Source organism: Rhinatrema bivittatum, chromosome 2, assembly GCF_901001135.1.
Source record: "Rhinatrema bivittatum chromosome 2, aRhiBiv1.1, whole genome shotgun sequence".
In the NCBI taxonomy this organism is placed as follows: Eukaryota; Metazoa; Chordata; class Amphibia; order Gymnophiona; family Rhinatrematidae; genus Rhinatrema; species Rhinatrema bivittatum.
Genome location: NC_042616.1, coordinates 251,174,327 through 251,199,830, shown reverse-complemented (window position 1 = coordinate 251,199,830; position 25,504 = coordinate 251,174,327). Strand labels below are relative to the sequence as shown.

General features: G+C 40.6%; 1 protein-coding gene across 1 annotated transcript in view; it reads left to right on the top strand.

Annotated features, from left to right (window-relative positions):
* The window catches only part of STT3B (STT3 oligosaccharyltransferase complex catalytic subunit B), a 217,760-nt gene that overhangs the window by 151,879 nt on the left and 40,377 nt on the right, over positions 1-25,504 (top strand). The window contains exons 6-8 of the mRNA XM_029589417.1: positions 12,358-12,456; positions 13,357-13,503; positions 19,183-19,231. Of these exons, the coding sequence (XP_029445277.1) occupies positions 12,358-12,456; positions 13,357-13,503; positions 19,183-19,231 (295 nt within the window). The remainder of the gene's footprint in view (positions 1-12,357; positions 12,457-13,356; positions 13,504-19,182; positions 19,232-25,504) is intronic.

Sequence of the window (25,504 nt, the reverse complement as noted above, 5' to 3'; positions counted from 1 at the left end):
TGACACATGCATCAATGAGTTTCTTTTAAGACATTTATATTCCGCCTATTATAAATTACATTGTTAGACAGATCAGTGATTAAAACAAGGACAGTGCCAGGCATTGAGGGAAGCTGAAGAAGCATCAGCATCCCTTGATGTCAGAAATAGGGACAGTCTGTCAGCCCAGAATCTCATAATCAGACCTGTGGTGAGCTGAGCTCATCCTCTCAAAAATCCCAGGACTCATGACAACCTCCAGTAGTCCTGGTGTAAGCCACTGATACCCCTCCAGGTTTCAAGGAGAGGATATGGCGCTACCCATCCTACCTTCCAGTTTGTGTTGACATCGGCTGTCTTTGAGGAGTAGTTGGATAAGATCTAGCAGACCTTAGAGAAAGTGCTGTAGGGTCTCTGCACTGCAACAGTCTGTGCCTGCAGGTGCCCTCTATGTTCCAGCCACTTCTTGATTCCCTTTGACTGCCCGCCGAAGTGGCACTGGCATCAATGTCTGGACCAGTGCACATTTCCAGAGGGGGTTAGGGGTCTATGTTCATTATCCTATGATCTCTGGCTCTTTTTCCGGTCTCACAAGATCTTCCTGCAATTTATCACACTCTGCTTTTGATTTAACTACACTGAATAATTTTGTATCTGCAAATTTAATTTACCTCACTCTTCTTATTCCTTTCCAGATCATTTATAAATATATTGAAAGGCATGGGTCCCAGTATAGATCCCTGAGGCACTCCACTGCCCACTTGCCTCCACTGAGAAAACTGTCCATTTAATCCTACTGTTCCCTGTCTTTTTTAACCAGTTTGTAATCCATGAAAGGACATCGCCACCTATCCCATGACTTTTTACTTTTCCTAGAAGCCTTTCGTGAGGAACTTTGTCAAATGCCTTTTGAAAATCCAAATACACTACCAGTTCACCTTTATCTACATGTTTAACACCTTCAAAAAAAGTGAAGCAGATTTGTGAGGCAAGACTTGCCTTGGGTAAATCCATGCTGACTTTATTCCATTAAACCATGCCTTTCTATATGTTCTGTGATTTTGATCTTTAGTAAACTTTCCACTATTTTTCCTGGCACTGAAGTCAGGCTAACTGGTCTGTAGTTTCCCGGATCACCTCTGGAGCCCTTTTTAAATATTGGGGGTTACATTAACTACCCTCCAGTCTTCAGGTACAATGGATGATTTTAATGATAAGTTACAAATTTTCACTAATAGATCTGAAATTTCATTTTTTAGTTTCTTCAGAACCCTGGGATGTATACCATCCGGTCCAGGTGATTTTTACTACTCTTCAGTTTGTCAATCAGGCCTAACACATCCTCTAGGTTCACCGTGATTTGGTTCAGTCCATATGAATCATTACCCATGAAAACCTTCTCCAGAACTGGTATCTCCCCAACATTCTCTTCAGTAAACACCAAAGCAAAGAAATCGTTTAAACTTTCCACGATGGCCTTATCTTCTCCAAGTGCCCCTTTAACCACTCGATCATCTAATGGTCCAACTGACTCCCTCGCAGGCTTTCTTCTTCGGATATATTAAAAGTTTTTACTGTGAGTTTTTGCCTCTGCATCCAGCTTCTTTTCAAATTCTCTCTTAGCCTGTCTTATCAATGTCTTACATTTCACTTGCCAACACTTATGGTTTATCCTATTTTCTTCTGTTGAATCCTTCTTCCAATTTTTGAATGGAGATATTTTGGCTAAAATAGCCTCTTTCACCTCACCTTTTAACCATGTCGGTAATCTTTTTGCCTGCCTTCCACCTTTCTTAATGTGTGGAATGCATCTGGACTGTGCTTCTAGGATGGTATTTTTATTTTTTTAACAATGTCCATGCCTCTTGCATACTTTTTACCTTTGTAGCTGTTTCTTTCAGTTTTTTTCTCTTTTTCTCATTTTATCAGTTTCCCTTTTGAAAGTTTAGCACTAGAGCTGTGGATTTGCTTACTGTCCCCCTTCCTGTCATTAATTCAAATTTGATCATATGATCTCTATTGCCAAGTGGTCCCACCACCGTTTCTTCTCAACAAATCCTGTCTCCATTGAGAATTAGATCTAAAACTGCTCCCTCTCTTATCCGTTCCTGAACCAATTGCTCCATAAAACTGTCATTTATTCCATCCAGGAACTTTATCTCTAGCATGTCCCAATGATACATTTATCCAATCAATATTAGGGTAATTGAAATCTCCCATATTTACTGCACTACCAATTCGGTTAGCTTCCCTAATTTCTCTTAGCATTTCACTGTCCATCTCACCATCTTGGCCAGGTGGATGGTAGAATACTCCTATCACTATAGTCTTCCCCAACACACAAGGGATTTCTACCCATAAAGATTTAATTGTGTATTTAGTCTCATGTAGGATGTTTATCCTGTTGGGCTCTGCCATCCTGGTCATAAAGTGCAACACCGCCTCCCATATGCTCATCTCGGTCATTGTGATATAATTTGTACCCCGGTATAGCACTGTCCCATTGGTTATCCTCCTTCCACCATGTCTCTGAGATGCCAATTAAATCAGTCATCATTCACTGCTGTACATTCTAATTCTGCCATCTTACTTAAACTTTTGACATTAGCATACAAACATTTCAAAGTATGTTTTTTGTTTGTATTTTCATTCTGCTTTTCAGTTGACAGGGATAAATTGGAATTTTTTAGCTCAGGTGAGTTTTTAGTTACAGGCACTTGGACTACTTTTCTTATTATTGGAACCTCACTGTTGGAATGCCCTAATTCTAATGCATCATTAGTATCCTTTGAAGATACCTCCCTTCGAATCATGCGCTGCTGAGTGACTGTCTGCTTTCCCCTTAGAGCAGCTTTTAAACTAGAACAATCTCCTTTTTAAAGGTTAGCGCTAGCAGTCTGGTTCCACCCTGGGTACGGTAGAGCACCATGCCTTTGGAAAAGACTCTCCTCTTCCCCAGAAGGTTCTCCAGTTCCTTACAAAACTGAATCCCTCTTCCTTGCACCATCGTCTCATCCACGCATTGAGACTCCGGAGATCTGCCTGCCTCTGGGGACCTGCGCGTGGAACAGGGAGCATATCAGAGAATGCTACCCTGGAGGTTCTGGATTTCAGCTTTCTACCTAAGATCCTAAATTTGGCTTCCAGAACCTCCCCTCTACATTTTCCTATGTCGTTGGTGCTCACATGTACCACGACAGCCGGCTCCTCCCCAGCACTGTCTAAAACCCTATCTAGGTGACGTGTGAGGCCCACCACCTTCACACCAAGTGCATGTTACCAGGCAATCCTCACGCCCACCAGCCACCCAGCTGTCTACATTCCTAATAATTGAATTGCCAACTATGATGGCTCAATGTGATTTACAAAATCAAAATAACAAGCAAATAGTAAAGAAAAATCAAACAAATACATAAACTTTTAAAGTGCACAGTAGAACTTCATGTGCATATTGCAAACAGATTTAATTCCCAACACAATGTACAGTGATAATGTATAGTGATTGATTAATATATAGTGATATGCCAATAAATAGAAAACATCAGTCTCAGGATGGTTCAAAGCATTCCTTAAATAAAAACATATAAAAGCTTTCTGCACCTAAGGAATTCCCCCTCCAAATTTTTTTGTAGATAGGCCTGAAACTAATCTATCCGCTTAGTTGTGAGTCCGTTAATCCTTGCACCTCTTCTGTGCTAATTACTGCATTTCTGTGGAGGTATCAAAGTCTGACCGATGCATGGAGTACTGTTTTAAGTTATTCACTCTTAATAGTTTTTAAGAGGTGTTTTAATCTTAGTATAAACCAAACTGCCTTTTCTTTTTGCTTTTTGTTTACTAATTTCTGCAGTATTGTTTGCATACAGTTTTTTTCAATATTGTCTGTTTGGATGTAAACTCCCAATGTAACAGATTTGGACAGTTTATTTTCCAGGATCTCTTTGAAGGTTAGAGGCCAACTTTATTCCTGTAGGGTTCTCTTACTATTTAAAGGGCAAAAGTTTAAATCCTACATCTCTTTATAAGACTTTGAAATGGTTATTTCTATTACATGACATAAATTACATAAAACAAATATATTTTCTAGAAAATGTTAAGCGAATGTCCTTGCTAAGGGTATTGGACATCAAATATACTTTTTATTTTTAACTTTATATTTATTGGTATTTTCAAAAAACACAAGTATAACATACAGAAAATCAATGAGTTGGTTATTAGAAATTGACTAATATATATGATCAACACTAAATAAATTCCTAGCCAAACAGCTCAAATATTTAAAGGAATGCAGAGGAAGATACAAGTTTAGAGTAATACAAATTAAGAAAAAAGAAAACCTGTGGCAGACAGCATTCAAAAAACAATGCCAGTTTACATTTTTGAAGTCAAGCCAAACTAACATGAGCATCAAGATAAAATCTCACATGAACGGGATCATAATACACAAATTTAGACCCTGAGTGGGAGAATATACATTTATTTATTTAATTTATTTATTTACTATTTTTCTATACCGGCTTTCATGACAGGTATCACATCAAACTGGTTTACATTTAACAGGGTGTGCAATATACAGAGAACTCGAGCAACTATAACAAGTGCGTGGTTAACGGAATTGCAGTTACAATAAAACAGGGAAGTACACAACTGGGAGCGGAGGAAGAAGAAGAAAAGAGATTAACTGACAGCAAATTATTTACAGAGATGCAAAATTAATTCCAATGTAGTGGGATTGATGACATAGTGTTGGTGTTGGTGAATGGTTTCTATTTAAACCCATTGTTAACAATGTGTTCGTGATGTCGGTTGCAGGAATCAGTCTAAGTCTGGATTGGCTTTTTTAAAAAGCCAAGTTTTCAGCCTTTTCCTGAAAGTCGGTAGGCACGGTTCCTGTCGCAGGTCGGCTGGGATGGAGTTCCATAAAGGTGGTCCTGCTGTTGAGAGCGCTCTTTCTTTGAGGGATTTGTGTTGAAAGGTTTTTGCATGTGGAACATGCAGTGATTCTTTATAACACTCCCTAATGGGTCTGGTGGAGGTGTGTTTTTTGAAAGGAATTTGTAATTTGAGCAGGGCGTGTTGATGGATGACTTTGTAAATGGTGGTGATGTAAAGGTAGCAAAGTATAAAAGGTGCACCCATAGCAATAGCCTTGTGCACAACAAAGAATTTTTTCCGTGGATCTTGAGTCACTCTAGTGAAATTTGGATTTATCTGTATTTGCTGACCATGGAACAGATAATTTCTATGGCAGAGAAACATTCTAAAAACAAGTTCACGGTCTTGAGAAAAGAAGAAAGAAACAGCCCCTTCCTCCTACTCCCACTTCATCAGCCCATCCCTCCTCCTACCCCTCCATACCCGCCCTCTTACCTATCACCTTGTGAATAGTTAAAGAACCTATTGTGAATAGTTAAAGAACCTACTTTTCTTCTACCCGCCCAAAAATTACCTCCCCTTACCTGCCCACTCTCCATTCACCTTTTCTCTTCTACTTTCCTTAAGAGTTTATCAAGTAATCACCTGATAAACCACCTATCACATGTTGAACAGTTGCCATAATGTTTATCTATTCTATCTTATAGTAAAGCTAAATAATGCTTATCTATGCTTATCTTTTCTAAATTATTGTAAAGCCTGTTGCTACGTTACATAACATTGTGAACCGGGGTGATGTTTTTAACGTGCCCCGGTATATAAAAAACTCTTAAATAAATAAGTAAAATCCCACGTTTGGATGTTGATGAAACCTCTGAGGTTTCCAGAAATTCTGATTGATTCAGATTTAGATCTTGATCCTAAGCATCGGGGTTAATATTTACTTAAAGATTTAAGTAATAAGCTTTAGCAATAGGTGTGCCTTCAGAAGGTATCTTAAGAACCTCGGAGATATATTTCTTAAAGTTCAATGGGGAAATCAATAACAGGAAAATTCAAACCCCTTAAATTTAGGTAACAATGAAAGTTCTCAATATTCCCCAGTTATCTTAGAATAAGTCAACTCAGATTTAACCAAGGTCAGTTGAACCTTTTGAAACAAAACCACAAGCTTTTCACTTTGTGAAGCCACAGACTCTGACGATTAAATACGAGAAAAGGTAATTGAAATAACATCAAGTGAAAAATTTGATTTTTTCCAACATCAGGGCTGACTACACCGATTCTAGGGTAACCACAGAAGGTTTCTCCAATGTAGGATGGAAAATAAAGTTCTCCAAGAATTGCCTCTGCAGTCATCTTCACTCTGCTCCGGCGTTGAGGTTACCATCCAGGATCTTACCGCAAGGTCATCTATGATTGCAGAATCTCTAAACTCCCCCGCATTTGCTGATAATATAACTAGCTCACCATCTAGGGGCCTCTTGTCAGCAGTGGGAGAAACCTTCCCAGAAACTTCCAACCCAGGGTTCGATAACCACCCAACTAGCAGTAAGGAGTCGCCTGTAGATAATATCCGAGATGGGGGAGGGGGGTGCATAATCTGCGCGCCAGGACTCAGAGTGGTATTGATGTCTGGCAAAGGAGCAGCTCACTCTGCAGTTCCAGTTGCCAAGGAACCGGCAATTGGCGCAGAAGCAAATGCTGGGGTAAGGAATCAATCAGTTTTCTTCTGAGAAGGGTCAGACCTGGGAATGACTGGGGCATCTCCCAAATCTTTGCCTTCCATTTAGTATGAGGCATAATTCAGTTTGAAAACAAGGAATTCTTGAGGAGCTCCAAAACACCTCTTAGACGACCTATCTTGAATCCCCTATCAATTATGTTGTTGTAGAATGTAGTTTATATAAAGAAAAGTACTGTTTGAACATTTATTTATGATTTTTTTTATACTGGTATTCATGGGTACATCATATCAGTTTACAGAGAACTTAGCAAAAATTACAAAAAACAAGGAAGGGGAGAACAGGAAGACAGGGGACACAGAGCACTGGGTCCTTAACAAGGAGAAGTCTATACAAGGGGGTAAAATACTGTACAAGGATGTGCATGGCAGTCTGTTATGATGTAAATACATGATATAAAATGTAGTGAGAACGGCATAATAAATATAATACAGCATAATAAAATATAATACTAGATGATGCATGAAGGGGGAGTGAGCCCAATAATGGATGGGTGGTCCAATAAGGTACAAGCATAGTAAGATGGAATAAAGGTAATGCAGAAAAGGGGAGAAAGGAGGGTAATAGGAGGAAGAGGCTTGTACAACTATACACAGGGTAGAAAAAAGGGGGTGGGAACAGGGCAAAGGAGGATAACGGAAGGGGGACAGGGTGAAAAAGGTAGGAAAAGGGGACTGGAAAGTGCAGATAGGAGATTACAGGGCTATAAGTAGGGTGTGACAGTGAGATAGCGACGGGAGGTAGAGAAGGAGGCGGCTATTAACAGGGAAGGTATTAAATGGGGGGAGGGGAGAGAAGAGGCGGGGTAGGTGATGAGGGTGCAGAGCTAAGCAAGAAATGTACGGACTAACGGGGGTATATTAAATAAAGAGCAGACAACTAAGAAAACTGAGGGAGGGAGCAGGGGGAGGGCAGAATCTATTCTGGGTACACTTGCTTGAAAAGCCATGTCTTAAGTTTCTTTTTGAATTTTTGTGTACATGGCTCTAAGCGGAGGTCAAAAGGCATGGAGTTAGAGGGTGGGGTCTGCAGTGGAGAGGGCTCGATGTTTTGTGGAAATGAGGTGTGTGATCCTAGGGGAGGGGGTAAATAGGCAACCTTTGTAGGTAGATCTTGTGGGTCAGTCAGAGGAGAGGAAGTGAAGGGAGTTTTCAAGCCAAAAGAGAGAGAGTGTGTGTGTGTGTGTGTGTGTGTGTGTGTGTGTGTGGGGGGGGGGGGTTGTAGGTTATGCATGGGGAGCCAGTGGAGTTCCTTGAGGACAGGGGTGATATGATCGGATTTGCGAGTGTTGGTGAGAATTCTAGCTGCTGCATTTTGTAGTATCTGTAGGGGTTTGGTGAAAGGGAGGCCAAGAAGGAGGGAGTTACAGTAGTCCAGTTTGGTAAGAATAGTTGCTTGGAGGACAGTATGGAAGTCATGGAAATGGAGCAGTGGTTTAAGTTTTTTTGAGGACTTGTAGTTTAAAAAATCAGTCTTTTATGGTGGCATTGAATTGTTTTTTCAGGTTGTTGTTGGTCGATGGTAGCACCAAGATCCTGTACACTGTGTGAGAAGTTGATCGAGGGGGGGGGGGATCACTGCATGGGGAGGACAGTTATTTTGTGAGGATATGATTAGTAGTTCAGTTTTAGACGTGTTTAAGGCCAGGTGTAGATTGGTGAAGAGGGTGTTTATGGCTGAGAGGCCAGTTTTCCCAGATCTTGAGTTTTGGGTAGGGATTCTTGTATGGGGATAAGGATCTGAACATAGTCTGCATAAATATAATGTTTGAGGTCAAGGTCAGAGAGGAGTTGGCAAAGGAGCATGAGGTATGTGTTGAAAAGAGTGGAGGATAGGGAAGATCCTTGGGGGACACCTTGAAGTAAATGAATGGAGGTGGATTCCGCGTTACCAATTTTGACTCTGTAGGCTCTGTTATCGAGAGAGGATTTAAACCAGAGGTGAGCTGAGCCAGTAATGCCAGTTTCTGAAAGACTGTCCATTAGTATATTGTGGCTAATGGTATCGAAGGCGGACGAACTGTCTAGTAGGGCGAGAAGGTAGGATTGGCCCTGGTCAAGACCTTTAAGGAGGGTGTCAGAAAGTGAGATTGAGGGTTTCAATATTGAAGAACTTGCGGAAGCCGAATTGGGAAATTTTCTTTAGGATGGATTCTATTTCCTTGGATGAGGTCAGGTTGAGCATTTCTAGTTTGGCGTTGTGGTTTTTTGGGAGGGGGTTCGTGAATGGGGTGGTTGAGGGGGGGAAGCCCCGCAACAGATTTCCAGTTTTGTTAAAGGACTGGGCAAGTTCTTCACATTTACTTGGCTGTTTGAGACCTAACTGGTTGCAAAAGGTAACAATGCTAAAAGGTTGAGCCCTGCTGATTTGTGGTTTTGGCAATGATGCTTTAAAAAATCAAAAAGGCAGCAGCATACTTCTAGACTACAGAAATCCAAGGCCACATTCTGGTTTGGAGGGAAAGAACTGGCAGTCACTGAACAAGAGTGACCTTGGAGTCATCAATTCTGATACCTTGAAGGTAGCAAACTTTTTAGTAAATCAATCCCTTAGTGAGACAGAGCCATTCGAAAAGTTTAATAGTACATTTTAGTGTATAAACAGAGGTATTGCAAGTAGGAAGAGGAAAGTAGTAATACTCTGTACACATCTTTGAGACCACATTTTGAATACTGTGCTTTGTTCTGGAATCTGCATCTACAAAAGGATATTGATAAAGTGGAGGCGGTTCAAAGGAGTCACCTGAATGGTGTTTGGCCTGCACTCTATGCCTTACTTGGCAAGGCTCAAGAGCTAAAGATGTACATTTTAGGAAAAAGGAGAAATGATAGAAACCTTCATATATCTAGTAGGCTTTAGAAAGGTACCAAAAAATGACATTTTCTATAGAATGAGATGCTCAAGAGCAACAGGTCATTTTATGGAACTTGAGGGAGGGAAGCTCTAAAGCAGGGGTCCCCAACCACCAGTCCGTGGACCGGGACTGGGCTGTTGGGGGTTTTTTGCCGGTCCGTGGCGCTGCTCTCCCTGGCTACTGTTCATTGGCTGCCGCTGTTGCGGGGAGGCGGGGCAAGGCTGGAGACCCACCTCCTCCAACCCCAAAAGGGAGAAGTCACGACCCAAAAAGCCAATTAGCATGTCACAGCTGAGCACATAGCAAGAAGATCAGCAGGGCCGTGGTGGAGCTCACGTCACCACGGCCCGAAGAAAACAGTCTCGTCTAAACGTGCAGGTGCTCCTCCTCCTTCCTGCCCACGCGGTCCCGGAAGAAAAATGTTGCTGGAGCCGCACGGGCAGGAAGGAGGAGGAGCATCAGCCGCGTACAGAAGAGGAGCAGCATGGCCCGAGAAGACCAGGGCTGCTGCAGAGCCCATCCTGCAGCGGCCTGTGAAGAGGAGGCCCAGAGGTGAGAGAGAGGCTGAGGGTTTGTAGAGTGTATGTGTGCATGTATGAGATGAGTTGAGAGACTGTGTGGGAGTGAAGACCTGAATGTTTGCAGAGACAGCATGTGAGAGCCTCTGTGTGAGACAGCATGTGACAGTGAGAGCCTGTGCTTGAGCAAGACGGCATGTGGGGGAGAGAGCCTGTGTGTGTGAGACTCAGACAGCATGTGGGAGTGAGAGACTGGGGGTATGAATGATTGTATGAGAGCATGTGAGAGAGAGCATGTGTGTGTGTGAGAAAGCATGTGAGAATGAGAACCTGACTGTGTTTGAGGGAAGAAAACAGATGGAGAGAAAAGAAATAGAAAAAAAGGCAATATAAAAGGAATTGGCAAACAAATAAGAAAGGGAAGGTGGGGGAAAAAAAAGCCTGTGACCAACTGATTAGAAAACTAAGATCAGACAGCAGATGTAAAAAAAAATAAATTACTTTTTACTGATTGGCACATGTAATCTTTGGGAATGTGCAAGAGTAGAACTTTCTCTATGCAGATCTCACAATGTACAAGATCAGCATGGAGGAACTGGAAGCCCATGGGGCCTGCACAGAGGAGGCAGCAGAATGGGCTTCAGTGCAGTAGCAGCAATCAGCACCTCCCCAATAGCCATGCAGCAGCAGTGACAGTGGCAGCAGAGGAATGAGAGAGGCTCTGAGATTGTGAGGGAGCTAGTGAGAGCATGAGTGTGTATGAGAAAATCCAGGGGAGTAAGAGTGTGTGTGTGGGAGAGGTGTGTGTGTGGAGGGGGAGAGAGTATCTTACAGCCTGAGAGTGTCAGTGTCTGTGAGAGCGAGAGGATATGGTTGGGTATAAGAGCATGAATGTGTATGTATGTGGCAGTGTATGTGTGAGAGAGAATGGACATGTATGTCAGAGAGAGGATAACCTCCTAATCCTCGACAATATCAGGGTGACTGGAAATCAAGAGCTCCCATGTATGGACAGCAGGGGCTTTTTAAAATCCTTATTAGTTTTAATTATTGTGTGTTATTTGATATGTGCTGTTTTGAAATATTTTATTGGTGTTTGGGAAATTGTAAAAAATGTATATGATTTTAATAGAAATTCTATTTATCAGTAGTTTTAAAGTATTCTTTTATTAGTATGGTTTTACTATTATAACTGATGCTTTGTTTCTTGATTTTATTTGTTTTATGAGGAATGGTGGTTCTGTTTTTCCATTGTTTATACACAGTCTGGCTTCTTGGGGTTTCCATTTCAGTTTTTTCTAATTTGTGCTCCTTTAATTTGTATTTGGTGAGGGTCTGTCTCTGCTCTGTGTGTGTGACATGAGAGATTCTGCTAGCATGTAGTGTCTGTTTAGGGATCTATAGCAATCGGGTTTGTTTAGTTTCCTCAGGTGGTGTATTGTTATCCTAGTACCCAGTGTAATATTTACCCTTGCTTATTCACAGGTAGGGTTTTTGTTTGAGTCCCTGGTATTATTACTGTTATATGTTACGATGGGATTGCAGTATAGATTTTGAGTGTCTTTTTTTTTTTTTTTGTGGGGTTTTGTTAGTTCACAATGTGCCTGGCAGAGGAAGGTGTTTGTGCTGCTGTTACTGTGATGTGACACCAGAATTTGAAAATATCTTTTAGTATGATGAGCTATAAGGGAAACATCCAAACTCCATTGTTTGGGGGAATTTCAGTGGATGCACAGAGTTAGAGAACTGGAGGTGCAGGATTTATAAATGTCATAATTAAGTATGCACTAAAATCCTGCCCCACCCCCACCCGGCCCTGCAAAAATAGTCTTGCTTGAAGCCACTCCCTGGTGCAAAAAAGGTTGGACCACTGCTCTAAAGGAATGTAAAACCTTTTCACTGAAAAGATGGTAGATACCTGGGACACAGTGGTGCAAAAATCAACTGTGACAGAATTCAAGCATGCATGAGAGAGAAACGAAGGGACCTTAGTATTTATTTTATTTCTTCTATTTGATTTATATTCCACTAGCAGGCCATGAGTAAAAAGGGTCCAGAGAAAGGTACAGAAGTGACTGGGTGACAAATTGTCCTTATCTGCTAACAAATATTTATATAAGTACTGTAGGGTACTTTAAAGGTAAAAAAAAGAAATTTCAGAGCTCGATTTTATAAATAGTTGAAATTGATTTTTTTAAACATGACTACATGTCTGGAAAAGGAATTTAATTTACAAGCAATAAAAGTTTGCCTTTCATCATGTATTTTAAACCTGTCATACTTTAGTGTACTAATATTTTCCATATCTTTCTTATAACAAAAATGCATAAAAAATGAGTTTAGGTATCTGTATAAGGATCTGTCTTTTTTTTTTTTTTTTTCACAGCTTATAGCACCTTCTATATAGTGGGTTTAATATTATCCATGCAAATCCCTTTTGTGGGTTTCCAGCCAATCCGAACAAGTGAGCATATGGCAGCTGCAGGTAAGAAATTATATGGGAAATCTTTATTTATGAAAATGAAACACCTAAACATTGCAGATCAAATGAAATGCCATGGGTCATAGAGGTCGTTGCCTTTTAAATAACTTGTATTCTATGGCAATCAAAATTGAAATTTAATTTCTGGATAATAGAAAATTGTTTCACGTGCTAACTGAAAAATGAGAGATGTAGGCCTTCTAAGCACTGACAATGTTTTGCTGGATGCTGATTTATCCCAACATGTGACAATCAAATTAGATACTTTTGACTTAATAAACACTATTATTGTAACATAAATAGCTTGCTTATTCCATTTTTATACCACCTATTCCTAAAAAAAAAAAAAAAAGCAGCTCAGTGTTGCACGTTTAAAATGAATTTTACATTCTTCTCTTCATCAAATTTCTCCTGGCCTATAATTTTACAACTAAATAAGGCTGTTCAGATTAAAACAAATTTGAACCAATTTTTTTTTTTTTTTTAATAAAAATGTTGAGCAGGAAAGGCAGACTAGAACAAATACCTTGTCTTCATTTGGGTTCCATGGGTAAATAAAGCTTATTGGACTGGTTACACTTGCACACGATCAGTGGCAGAGGAAGTCATGGTTTCAGGTCTCTGGACTTCTGTTTAGTACTCTAGTTAGACTATTCGTCCTCATCATCAGTCCTTTGAATGTAGCTATGCTACCCACAACATTATAATAAGTGTGCATGAGATGACAGTCTAATAAAAACTTGTTAGGGAACTAGTAATACTGCTTGGAACACGAAATGTAGATATTGTACCTTAAGTTACCATGTTCCCTTTATGACTTTTGAAAAGGCGGAAAGTTTATTGAAGCTATTACTCATGAGAAATGACATGGTGGGGTGTGGTTTTTCATCTCATTTCACATAGGTGTCTTTGCACTGCTGCAGGCCTATGCTTTTTTGCAATATCTGAGAGATAAGCTAACAAAGCAAGAGTTCCAGACGCTGTTCTTCTTGGGAGTATCTCTTGCTGCAGGAGTTGTTTTCTTGACTGTAATCTATTTGACTTATACAGGTGAGTGTATTTAGATGTGAAGTAAATACTGATTTCTATATAATACTTACTCTATGAAAGTGTAAGCTAAATGTTCGCTATTATACGTTTACTATCAATGTGTCAATTTGTTTATTCAAGTTATATAAATTTTCAGTCTAGAAATAGATAAAATCTTTTCACCACCAGTTTGGATGTTTCTCTTTCTGTGCAGATGGAAGTATTTCTCAGTGGTGTATGTTTAAATTGTTAGACCTGAAATCCATAGTAATTGAGGGATTTGTTTACTTTTCTATCTCTACTCTCTAACCCCTTTTCTGCTGCAAAACATGTTCTCCAATGCCATGTTTTCTATTGTCCTCTTGTTAATCTCCACTAAGGTAAGACAAAAAATCACACTCCCAAATAATAAAATCTCACCATATACTGTACCATCAACTTTATGAAAAAAATTTTTGAAAATTTTTTTATGAGATGGGGTACATTTCATATATTTTGATGCATGCCTCCATGGCCTTGCTTCAATTTTTTAATTATCAACTTACCTCCCTCCCCCTCTCTATTTTATTCAACAATTTTTTAACAAACTTTTTTTGATATTTGAGTAAAAAGATATCTATATACCATTCAATAAACCCTCTAAACCATGTTTGTCCAATTATTAAATGTCCCCGTCAAAAATGTTTGATTTTACTTGTGAAGTTCAAACTAATGTCTTTCGATCTTTCTCCAACCCTGTTTAATTGTTCTTTCTTCAACGAAATAGATTTTTTTTTTTATTCGTTATTAAATTATGAGTACTTTTTACTCTGAGCTTTTTATCTCTGCTTCTATTTGTTTGAACAAAAATGCATCTCCATTCATTCAGGCGACATTGTTTGTGTGTCAATTGCAATAAGCTTTCGCTACTGCCAAAGGCTATTAAAAGTATATGCGGTTTCTATCTCATTTGGACTCAACTTAACATGGTGGGGTTATAAATCTTCTTTCCAATTATTGACGCCAAACAAACACTTATCTCTCATATTCTCCCAACACGGCCATGTTTCGAAAAATACTCCTTTTCTTCGTCAGGGGAGTCCGCGTTTGTTCTTTACTTCTCTCTCTCAGGTAATCAACTTTGAATGATGGCGTTCTTCTACCAGCTCGCTTTCAATTCATTCTTTTTAAATTAGTCAGCAGATACTATGACAACCAATGGGGAGTTGTACGTCTTACGTCATTCATTCCCATGTCTCTATGGTATTACCTTAGTTCTCCAAAGGGTCAGATTTGTGATGCCCATTCTATTTCCTCATTCAACCCAACCGGGACTACCGTATTTAATTTAAAAATCCAATGCTGTTCGCTGTAGTTCAAGCTTCTCTTCTTTTGAAATATCACAGTCACCATGCTTTATCATTGAAACAGGGATTACCAGCAAGCCAATTCTTTAGATACAAGAGAATTTGTTCCACTAGAGAGGAATTCGAGAGACAGGCAGATCTTTTTAAAAAAAAAAAAAAAAGAAATTCAAAGAGAGGGGATATCCTCAGAAAATTATTAACAGAGCCTATAAAAGAGCCAAATTTTCTGATCGGGATCAGCTCTTACACTATCAGAGTAAGAAGGAACAGGGCAGATTGACTTGTATAATACCCCAGAGTACGGCGACAGCGTCCATCATAGCCTCCATTCGTAGACATTGGCATATATTGTCTATACATAATGATTTTGAGGAATTACCCCTCATTGCCACTACATGGGGTTCAAACATCAGAGATATGGTAGTTCATGCAGATATACTGAGGAATATCGAACAAGATCCTCAAGGGGGACAACATTGTGACATGTGTGCCACAACGATTGAAGGTATGGATTGGCAGGATATCACATCAGGAGGAGAGAGTCCAATTGCACCTCGAAAAATGTAATCTATTTAATCCAATGCCCTTGCCCAAAAAATTGTCGGTAGAACATCAAGATCTATTAAGACCAGACTTATTGAGCACAGGTCAAAACTGAAAACTAAAACTTTAGAAGCACCGATAGTTGACTATTGTGTTAAACATGGGCATCAGTTTGAACAATTAAGATGGACAATCCATAGACACAGTGGAGGTTAGCCCGCGGGGTGGAGATCAGAAGAGAAGCTTGAACTACAGCGAACAGCATTGGATTTTTAAATTAAATACGGTAGTCCCGGTTGGGTTGAATGAGGAAATAGAATGGGCGTCACTAATCTGACCCGTTGGAGAACTAAGGTAATACCATAGTCAGAGACGTGGGAATGAATGACGTAAGACGTACAACTCCCCATTGGTTGACATAGGATCTGCTGACTAATTTAAAAAGAATGAATTGGAAGCGAGCTGGTAGAAGAACGCCATCATTCAGACTTGATTACCTGAGATAGAGGAGTAAAGAACAAACGCGGACTCCCCTGACGAAGAAAAGGAGTATTTTTCGAAACATGGCCGTGTTGGGAGAATATGAGAGAGACGTGTTTGTTTGGTGTCAATAATTGGAAAGAAGATTTATAACCCCACCATGTTAAGTTGAGTCCAAATGAGATAGAAACCGCATATACTTTTAATAGCCTTTGGCAGTAACGAAAGCTTATTGTAATTGATACACAAACAATGTCGCCTGAATGAATGGAGATGCATTTTTGTTCAAACAAATAGAAGCAGAGATAAAAAGCTCAGAGTAAAAAGTACTCATACAATTTAATAATGAATAAAAAAGAAAATCTATTTCGTTGAAGAAAGAACAATTAAACAGGGTTGGAGAAAGATTGAAAGAGACATTAGTTTGAACTTCACAAGTAAAATAAAAAATTTGACGGAGACATTTAATATTTGGACATTGAAACATGGCTTAGAGGGTTTATTGAATGATACATAGATTAGATATCTTTTACTCAAATATCAAAAAAAGTTTGTTAAATTGTTGAATAAAATAGAGAGGGGGAGGGAGGTAAGTTGATTATAATTAAAAAATTGAAGCAAGGCCGTGGAGGCATGCATCAAAATATATGAAACTTACCCCATCTCTCATAAAAAAAAAAAAAAAAAAAATTTTCAAAAAAATATATAATCATTTTCAAAAAATTTTTTCAAAAGATTTTTTCATAAAGTTGATGGTACAGTATATGGTGAGATTGTTTTCTATTGTGACATAATTGGTGTTTCAGACTGTTCAGTGTTATTCATATCTTTTTTTTATCCAAATGTTTAAATATCTTGAAAATTTAGTCCCTCCTATCGCTCTCTGCTTTTGACTGGCATTCCCCAAGCGTCTGTGCTTGATACACCCCAGTAGTACTATATGCATAGGATTGAATATGCTAGTCACTCGATAACATTTTTCTTGCTAGGGTAGCAGGCTTGCATGGCTGGATGATACTAGCTAGCAGTATTTTTCAGAAAGCAACTATCTGATGCCCTCTGCTGCTTCCACAATAAAGTTTCTGATTTTTTTACCAGTTGAACAAAATACCTAAAGTACTTGAATGTAATCCACTTTGAAGTGCTGAAAATAAAGCAGAATATAAATCAGATAAATTTCAGATGTCCCTTTCACCCCCATAAATAAATGTATCATAACTTCAATATGCTGTGGGATATGAAAGGATGTGTATAGTATAGAAACTTTGTAACAACTCAATGCCACAGTCTCCTCAGTGTCAGCTGAGTAGCTTAAAAAAATCCCACTATTGCCAATTCCCTCTCTCGGCCATCATCCTGAGCAATGATGATCATACAAGTGCTTTTCTGTATTGAACTGGATATCTGGTTCAGTGGCGGCTGGAGTGGAGAACCCCATCACCTTTTCTCAACTTCAGTGCTATCAGGCCAAGTACTTGGAAGACAAAGGGGCCAGCTGTACCAAGCAGTTTTTCTATAAACACAAATTGGGGAAAACCAGTATACTAGGCCCAGTTTCCTGGGTTTACTGGTTGTAGTGGCCCTGGAATGGAAGACCCCCACAATTTCTACTCTTATCTCCAAAGTGCTAGGAACAAAGATCAGTGCTTCTGTTCTCTATTGACTCCATGAGTAAATTCCCCAGTGATTAGGACAGGCTGCGGGGTGAAATTATAGAATGGGAAGAGTGTCTGCTTATGTAAATGACAGTGCTTACTTGCCAGATAATTTGATGCAAGTATAATCAGAAAATAGTCTTGTGTATTGAAATCATAAGAACTGTTTTGGTAGTATATGCAGTATAGTTGGAATCTAAAAACAGCATAGAAAAATGTTTCTCGCCATTTAGTCCTGTGTATAACTTGCTTTTCTTTCCTCCACTAGCCAAATGGCCAGAAAAAATTCTGGACCAGATTTAATCCCTGATATGCTGATGTTACCCAATTCTTTTTTTTTTTTTTTTTTTTTAACTTTTTTTCCTTCATGCCTAATACCAGATCTCTAGCCATGTCTCCTCTGTTCTGTTTTGGATAGCTAGGTGGTACTTAAATGTGGATAAAACTTTACTTTCATGTCTTCTTTGCCTTCTGTTGACTGTCCCTTAACCATTCATACCTATATTTTTTTCTCTTCTCCACTGTATAGATTTTTTTTTTGCCAGCAGACTAACTTATTTTTGTGTTCTCGCACAGGTTGTCATTTTGTAATATCTTGCATTGGGAAAGTTAGTCTCACTATTTTTTAAAATCTTTTTAAACTAGAAAAAAAAAATCTTGGGTATTTTCTGCATTTGTTTAGTTCATTCCAATACTTGTTGTTCTCCCTGCTTCTGCTATTAATCAAACCAACTTGGCCCAGCAAGCTAAATTGTGCTCCTGTGGATCTGCTTTCCTAAAACACAGCATATAGGGGCAATCTAGTAGTTAGAACAGCAGGTTGCGAACAAAGGAAGCCAGAGTTCAAATCCTGACATTAGACAAATCAAATCACTCTCCATGGACTCATACAAACTTAGATTGTACACTCTCTGTGGATAGGGAAATACCTACAGTACTTGAATGTAATCCACTTTGAAGTGTCATGAAAGGTGGAATATCAATAAAATATTATAAAGAAAAGCAATTAGGTAAATATACAAACACTGAATTTTAAGTTTTCCACAATGCTGAGAGGATAAATTGTAACTGGGGTAAGTCCTTGCCAGGCTAACATTTGAGCAGGGCAGGGTGGCATGGCTAAACTTTATCCAGCTAGCCCCAGTATTCAGCACTAGTCAAATTTAGCCAAGTAAGCCTGGTCAGAGAAAACACTGGCAGATGTTCTACTAAATAACCCAATAAACTTATCTGAGTAACTTTCCTGCTCCCTGGATTATGCAGTAGAAGCCTCCAATATTTTTAAGGAAAGAATTCCTCCAGATGACTCATACCCTTCTCTCCCTTTCTGGTTTGTCACAATTTTTTAAAATTTATATTCTATCTTTCATGACTGTCAGCCACTTCAAAGCATATTACATTCAGGTACAATGTCTCCAGAACACTCACAATTTGTACCTGAGGCGATGGAGAATGAAGTGACTTGCCTAAGTTCTTAAACAGAAGACAGACTTGAATCCTAGCTTTCCTGGTTCACAGCCTGCTGTTCTAATCACTAGGCTGCTTCATTCCAATTTCATTTTGGCACAGTGTAATTAAAACTAATTTCTGTAGTAGTACTTTGTAGTTCAGCTAAATGTTTATGCTAGCCATACAGCATATAGATAAGTACTCAGTAATTTTCCACCTTTCTTTAGGTTACATTGCACCCTGGAGTGGCAGATTCTACTCTCTATGGGACACAGGGTAAGTATGAGAGATGAGATAGTATAGTAGTCCTACTGAAAATGGCACTGCATCAATCCTATGTATTGTGCTCCTTCAGTAATAGTTGATAGTTTCATCTTGACTTACATCTTGAGCTAACTTTTATGTCCAATGTAATTAACATTAAGAGTCCTTTTGTCCAGTTGCTCATGTCACAAGTATAATAGGGCATGAGGAGTCTGAAGTTTTGTTACCTGAGACAGTCAGTGTAAATTTTCCTAAAGTTTCACATGATTATAAATGATGCTTTGGATGTCTACTGGTTGCCCTCCTGTTCCTTACATACAGTAAGGAACAGGAGGGCAACCAGTATGTGTGTGCTCTTACAAATAATGACTTTAATCTTATCTATCAGGAAGCAGTCATACTTGGCCTTTAGTATTTGCCTGCCACATAATTCTTCTACATACAAACCAAGTACTGCAAAAAATCAGCCATTTTTTGATCTGCTTTTTAGCCAGCTTTTAAAAACAATTTTCTCAAGGTAATACTTTTCCTGTCTTCAAAAGGATTGTGAGCATTACCTGCCCATCTTAATCAAAATAGGAAGAGCCTGAGCCAAGTGTAGGGAACATGTCACCCGCTTGTCTTACAGATTAGCAAGTACTGGATAATTGGACTGGTCCCACCTCTCATTTTATTACTGTCCTTTTCCATGTTGTGATAGACACAACTGTTCATGAGCAAATTAATGCTAGGAGCCAGGAACTGAGTCTTACTAGTTTTTGTTCTTACAAACATGGACATTTCATGTTTGTATTGAAAAAAGTAGTGGAAAAACAGACGCACACAGCACATATGATTAAAAAAAAAAAAAAAAAGGTGCATCTACCCCTTAGGATCAGTCGTGTCTCTCCCATTAAGTCCAAAGTCAAATCTTTAATATTTCAAAGCAGTATCGACATAAAAAATGTGGTCACCCAGCACAGACTTTTCACCCTAAGGCTGCATTGGGATAAACAGATCACCCTATAGAACACAAACATAGATAGTATATTAAGAACTGATCATAACAAGACTACATAAACCAGGATGGCAACGTACCTAATATCTTACACACATGTAACCCCATGTTAGGGTAGCAGGTAGCTACCAGCACACAATAAAAGAAATTATAGTTCTTGGGATCGGATCCACTTGTACTAGCTCATTCACAAATCTTTCCCCAGGGCTTTGGTTCTTTACTGATTGGGGGGGGGAGAAAATTTTCCTTCAAGACCCTGAGTGGCAGGGGTGATTTTGTAACTTTTCCCTGGGAGACAGAAATCCTTTACCAACTGTGAGTGCTGTACTTACCAGTAACAAACAGGAGACTTGGATGTTGAGTGGCCAAAAGTAAACTTGACGGAAAGTGAATCAGATAAGTAAATGGCACAGTTCAAACAGTTTTTAGCACCTCAGATTGATCTTTGCTGTTCAATCCTTTATCTGTGCAAGGGTCTCTTACTTCCAGGGCATGGATAAAAAAAGGTTCCCAAGTGTGTAGGGTATGCTTGTGTGGGCAAGAAAAACACCTCTAATGCTGGTAAAAATGGTAAGTCTATGCACAGAATCCCAATTTCCTCTCTCCTGAGGGGTGAAGGCTCCAAGTAGGGGGTCCTCAGACTTAGGTTTTGTAAGGATTGGCATGGAAGTGAACCCTTTATGCTGTGGCATAGTTGACGCAGCCGACAGGCAAATGCATCCTGTAGCAGAACAGGCTAGAGCTTCACCTATACCAGTTGCCTCCCCTGCGGGTTGAGCCCTAGGGTTCTGGCAGCCAGCAGGACTTAGGGTGAGTCACTAGGACAGAGAAAGCAAGAGTTCAAGAACATGCCCAGTGTCAGAACAAACAACAAGCTGAAATAACCAGAACATGCCAAAAGTCGGGGCAGGCAGTAAGCAAACGTAGTTAAGTCCAAGCAAGAGGTGAGGTCCCATGGCAGGCACTCATGGTCAGATTCAAAGCAAGAGGTCATTATCTGGAAGTCAGGCCGAATATACATGAAGACACACTGGATGAGACAGGCTGAGCAAGACAAGACTGAAGATTCAGGAACCAGGAGAACACAGGAGCAGGATACAGGAAACACATTGCTGAGGCAAAGCTCCTGAGTATAGCTGAGCCTTATAAACCCAGCTGTGTGATGTCATCAGAGGTGCCGGCAGCCCACGTTCCCACTGCAGGCGCATGTGCCTAAGGTCCCACAATCAGCAAATTTAAGTGTTTAATCTTACTCGCAGCTCTCCAAATATCTCAATTTAATCCTTAGATGGGAAGGATCCACTGAAGAATACACAGCTCTCCAAGCTTCCTCTTCAAGACAGGAAAGGGGCAGCAAAACACTTCCAGTTCTTTCAACCAAAAACTTCTTCCCAAAATCTGAGTCCAAAAACACCAGAACCTCTCTGCAGTGGGTCCATACCTCTGTCTTTCAAGAGGTTTCAGAGGGGCAGGTCTTCCCTATCCTGGGCCCTTCAGGAAAATGTTTCACCATGACCTCTACCCAGGCAAAACTTAGGGGTCTCAACTGTAAAAATCCCCAAACAATCCAGAAACCAGGCACAACTAGCCAGAAAGTGGGTTTCCTGACATTTTTCAGGGACCCCAAGTAGTTTGCCTGAATCCTCCAAGGAGGCCCAAAAATCCAATGAAGAGAATAAAAAACCTACACTTTCTCCAAACTCTCAATGCCAACTGCACTGCCTCCAAAGCTCCCAAAATAGAGCTGTCGTTCTCCAAGGACAAGCAGGATGATAGCCCTCATCAGATGTCCAAGGACATCGGATGAAGCCCAGCATGGAATTTTGATCTCAAAGAATCTAGAACTTTCAAACATGCTCTACTGAACATGTGCAGATGTAGTCATCACCCTGCCCCCTAGGCAGAGTTCTTCAGTTTATAATCTAGCTAATACATGGAGAAATCAACTCCCAGGGGAGGTGGGTATCATGAGGAGTAAACCTGCTATCCATGCAGAAAACCTGTTACAGGTAAGCAAATCTGTTTTCTCAGGACGAGCAGGATGGTAGTCCTCACACATTGGTGAATCTCAAGCTATAGGCTGTCCGAGCAAGACAGAATGGGAAACTGTCCCATACTGAAAGCACCACCTCTCTCCCTTTTGCCTGGGAGGCAGCTGACCCACAAGAGGTCTAGGTGGGAAAAGAGTTGGGTTCTACAAAGAGAGCTATAGAAGACAAAATCCTGATGCATAGCAGAGGCAGCTAAGGCAGGGGAGTGATGCAAGCCGACCTCCAATCTCAAACACTGTGAAAACGAACACATGCCCTTCCCACATAAACTTGTAAATTACACCCATCAATCACTCAATATATACTCAGAACGATACATGACTCCACTCCCTACCTACCCCGAATCGTCCCTGTTTCCCCTGATCATTCTCCTGCTAACTCCTTCAGTGCTCCTTAATTAACTCTATACCCTATGCTATATATTTATGACTACGCACAATTGTTTATCTATACCCTGTATTTATGACTATGCATAACTGTTTATCTAAAAAAAACAAAAGGAAACTTTTAGGTTTCCAACACCACTTTAGTCAACTCTACACCCTATGTTCCTCATATGACTATGTACAGTTGTTTGTCTGTAGAGATTTCCAACACCACCTTAGCTAACACTATACTATATGTTCTTTATCTATGATTATGTACAATTGTTTAACTGTAATAGACAAAAGGAAACATTGAGGTTTCCTGCATCACTCAGTTCACTGTAAACAGATGTGATATTTCTTTTTTATGTACCGATATTCGATTTAACATAAGTGCCAACAAGAAACACATTCCACATCACGGAAAACATTACAAGCAGCTCTAGCAAAAAATCACTTACAAAAACTGGGAGGAGAGAGCAAATCTGAAAACCCTCAGACGCTGCTCCCATGACCACACGACTCCACAGAAAAAAAGATGGAGGGACTCTGCCAAGAGGGCAGGGTGATGACTGGACTGGACCATCTCTCAGGGAATGGTTCTTGGAATCATGTATCTGGCAGGCATGGCGAATGTCCTGGTAGACAAGTTGATTTGGCCCTAGCACTACGTGAATGGTCCCTGAACTGGGAAGTAGCAAACCAGATATTCTGTGAGTGGGGCATACCTGTCATAAAATCTGCTTGTGCCTCCTCAGAACAGAAAGGTTTCACTCTTCTGTTCCAGGGAAAAGATGCAAGCCTCAAAGATGCAAACTAGCCTCAAATGCCTTTGTGCTCAACTGGGGCAAAGGCTTGCTGTACGCATATGCTATGATACTGCTTATACTGTTCTCACAAACCATCTGCCTTTGCTTGAGTTGCTAAACAATTGACTAAATCTTTTTTTCTCAGCTTAAGATATGAGAATAGTCAGTTCTTAATATCAAACATTTTGAATGATGAAAAGTGATGACATTCAGGTGTCTGACACTTCTGAATGTAGATCTTCATGTTTTGTTCTCAGGACAGTCATCAAACTTAGACTTGAGTTGACAAGCTTACGATGGGCCATATATTTGGCCAAGTCAATCCTGTCTGACCCTTCAATTTCTTTTCCACTATGTCAATTCTAGACATTGAGATGGTGCGAGCTTGATCATGTATTTGGTTTCAATGGAGTATGTGGCATGTGTTCTTGCTGATGACGCACTTGGCCATGTCTTGAACCCAATTAACATAGGGTACTGGCATATAGGCTTAGAATAGTGTGCCTTTGCATATGCATATATGAATCTTAAGCTGATGTGATCCGTAAGCATACAAATGTGGATCATTGTGGTGGTGATTAACATCCATGATAAAACGTGCATTGAGTTCTCACAGGACAAGCAGAATGGTAGTCCACATATGGGTGACATCAGGATAGAGCCCAATCACGGAACACTTCTGTCAAAGTTTCTAGAACTTTGGCACCTACTAGGCATGCCCAGCATAGCACTAACCCTGCATCCAGCAGGGATCCCCCTTCAGTCTCCGTGCAGCAGTAGCCACGCGGGTAAAGGAGCTATCTAGAGATTCCTAACAGGAATTTTCCTCACAGAACTTCTTTCAAAATTTTCAAAAACTTCTACCCCATAGGGGCCCCCCCTATTGATTCCGTACTCTGCAGTCGAAAGGTAAGGCTTTACCCTCATTTGCGGTCGATTCCCATTGAGTTTTCCCTTTGGGGCCTACCGGCCATCGGCCGCATTGCGGCTAAATTTTTGTTGAAGCCATGGTGTCTGGTTTTCGTCAGTGCCCGCATAGGGTTTGTGTGTTTGGGGTCCGACCATGACATCCTAACTTGCACCAAATGTGCCCAAATGAAACCGAAGGGCCGTAAAGCCTGCTCAGAGAAGATGGAGTTTCTTTTTCAGGCAAAGCCTCAGACTCTATCGACCGCTTCGACATAGTCTGAGCCAGTGCCAACGACCTTTCACCAGCAGCAGGACACGGGTGCTGCCCGACCGGCACAGACTACTCTGAAGGTGTCGACTTCTTCCTTATCTGCTCCGGAGAAGGACCGAGGAGAACATCATGAGAAACTTCAACACTGTCATTGGAAGGCTCAGTCAACTGATCCAGGCAAGCCTGTGGCATCAGCGTCGACTGAACCACCGACTAAGAAATCCTAGAGAAGGCCCCCTCCTAGTCACAGAGGAGTTCCCCACCTTCATTGGTGCCGGAAGGCACGACTCCACTTTCACCAGTGGACCCGGCGGCGCCAGTATTACCTCCTACTCCGGAGCTGGGGTTGCATGCCCCAGGCTTCCGCGAGGAATTGGATCAGATGATCCAAGAGGCGATCGATAAGGCACTGCAGGGCTTCCAACCTCCATCACGCCGATGCCAGCCCCAGTCACCGAGTCGATACCCACCGCGCGCACACCGCTACTTGGCAGACTGGATACATTGATCAGTGCCCTTCTGGTGGAACCGAGGATACCGGTATGTCCACCGCCTTCCATGCCGATACCTTTGTCATCGGAAGACTAGGAAACACCAATGTCGGAACCTATCCCCCGGACCGTCTGGGATCTTTCTGCCTATTCTGCCATCGATACCATCGTCCTCAATCGGTGCTACCTCCAATGCCATTGGTACCTAGGCCTGATCCTTCAGGAATAGCACCATTACTCCCCTCTGGAGATCCTATGGGAGCCGGTGATCAACCTTGGACTAATGAATCTTCCCACGATACTGATGATCTACCTTCAGAGCAGTCTCCCCCTGAAGAGAGAAGATGTTCTCCTCCAGAGGACCTGTCCTTTATTAATTTTATAAAGGAAAT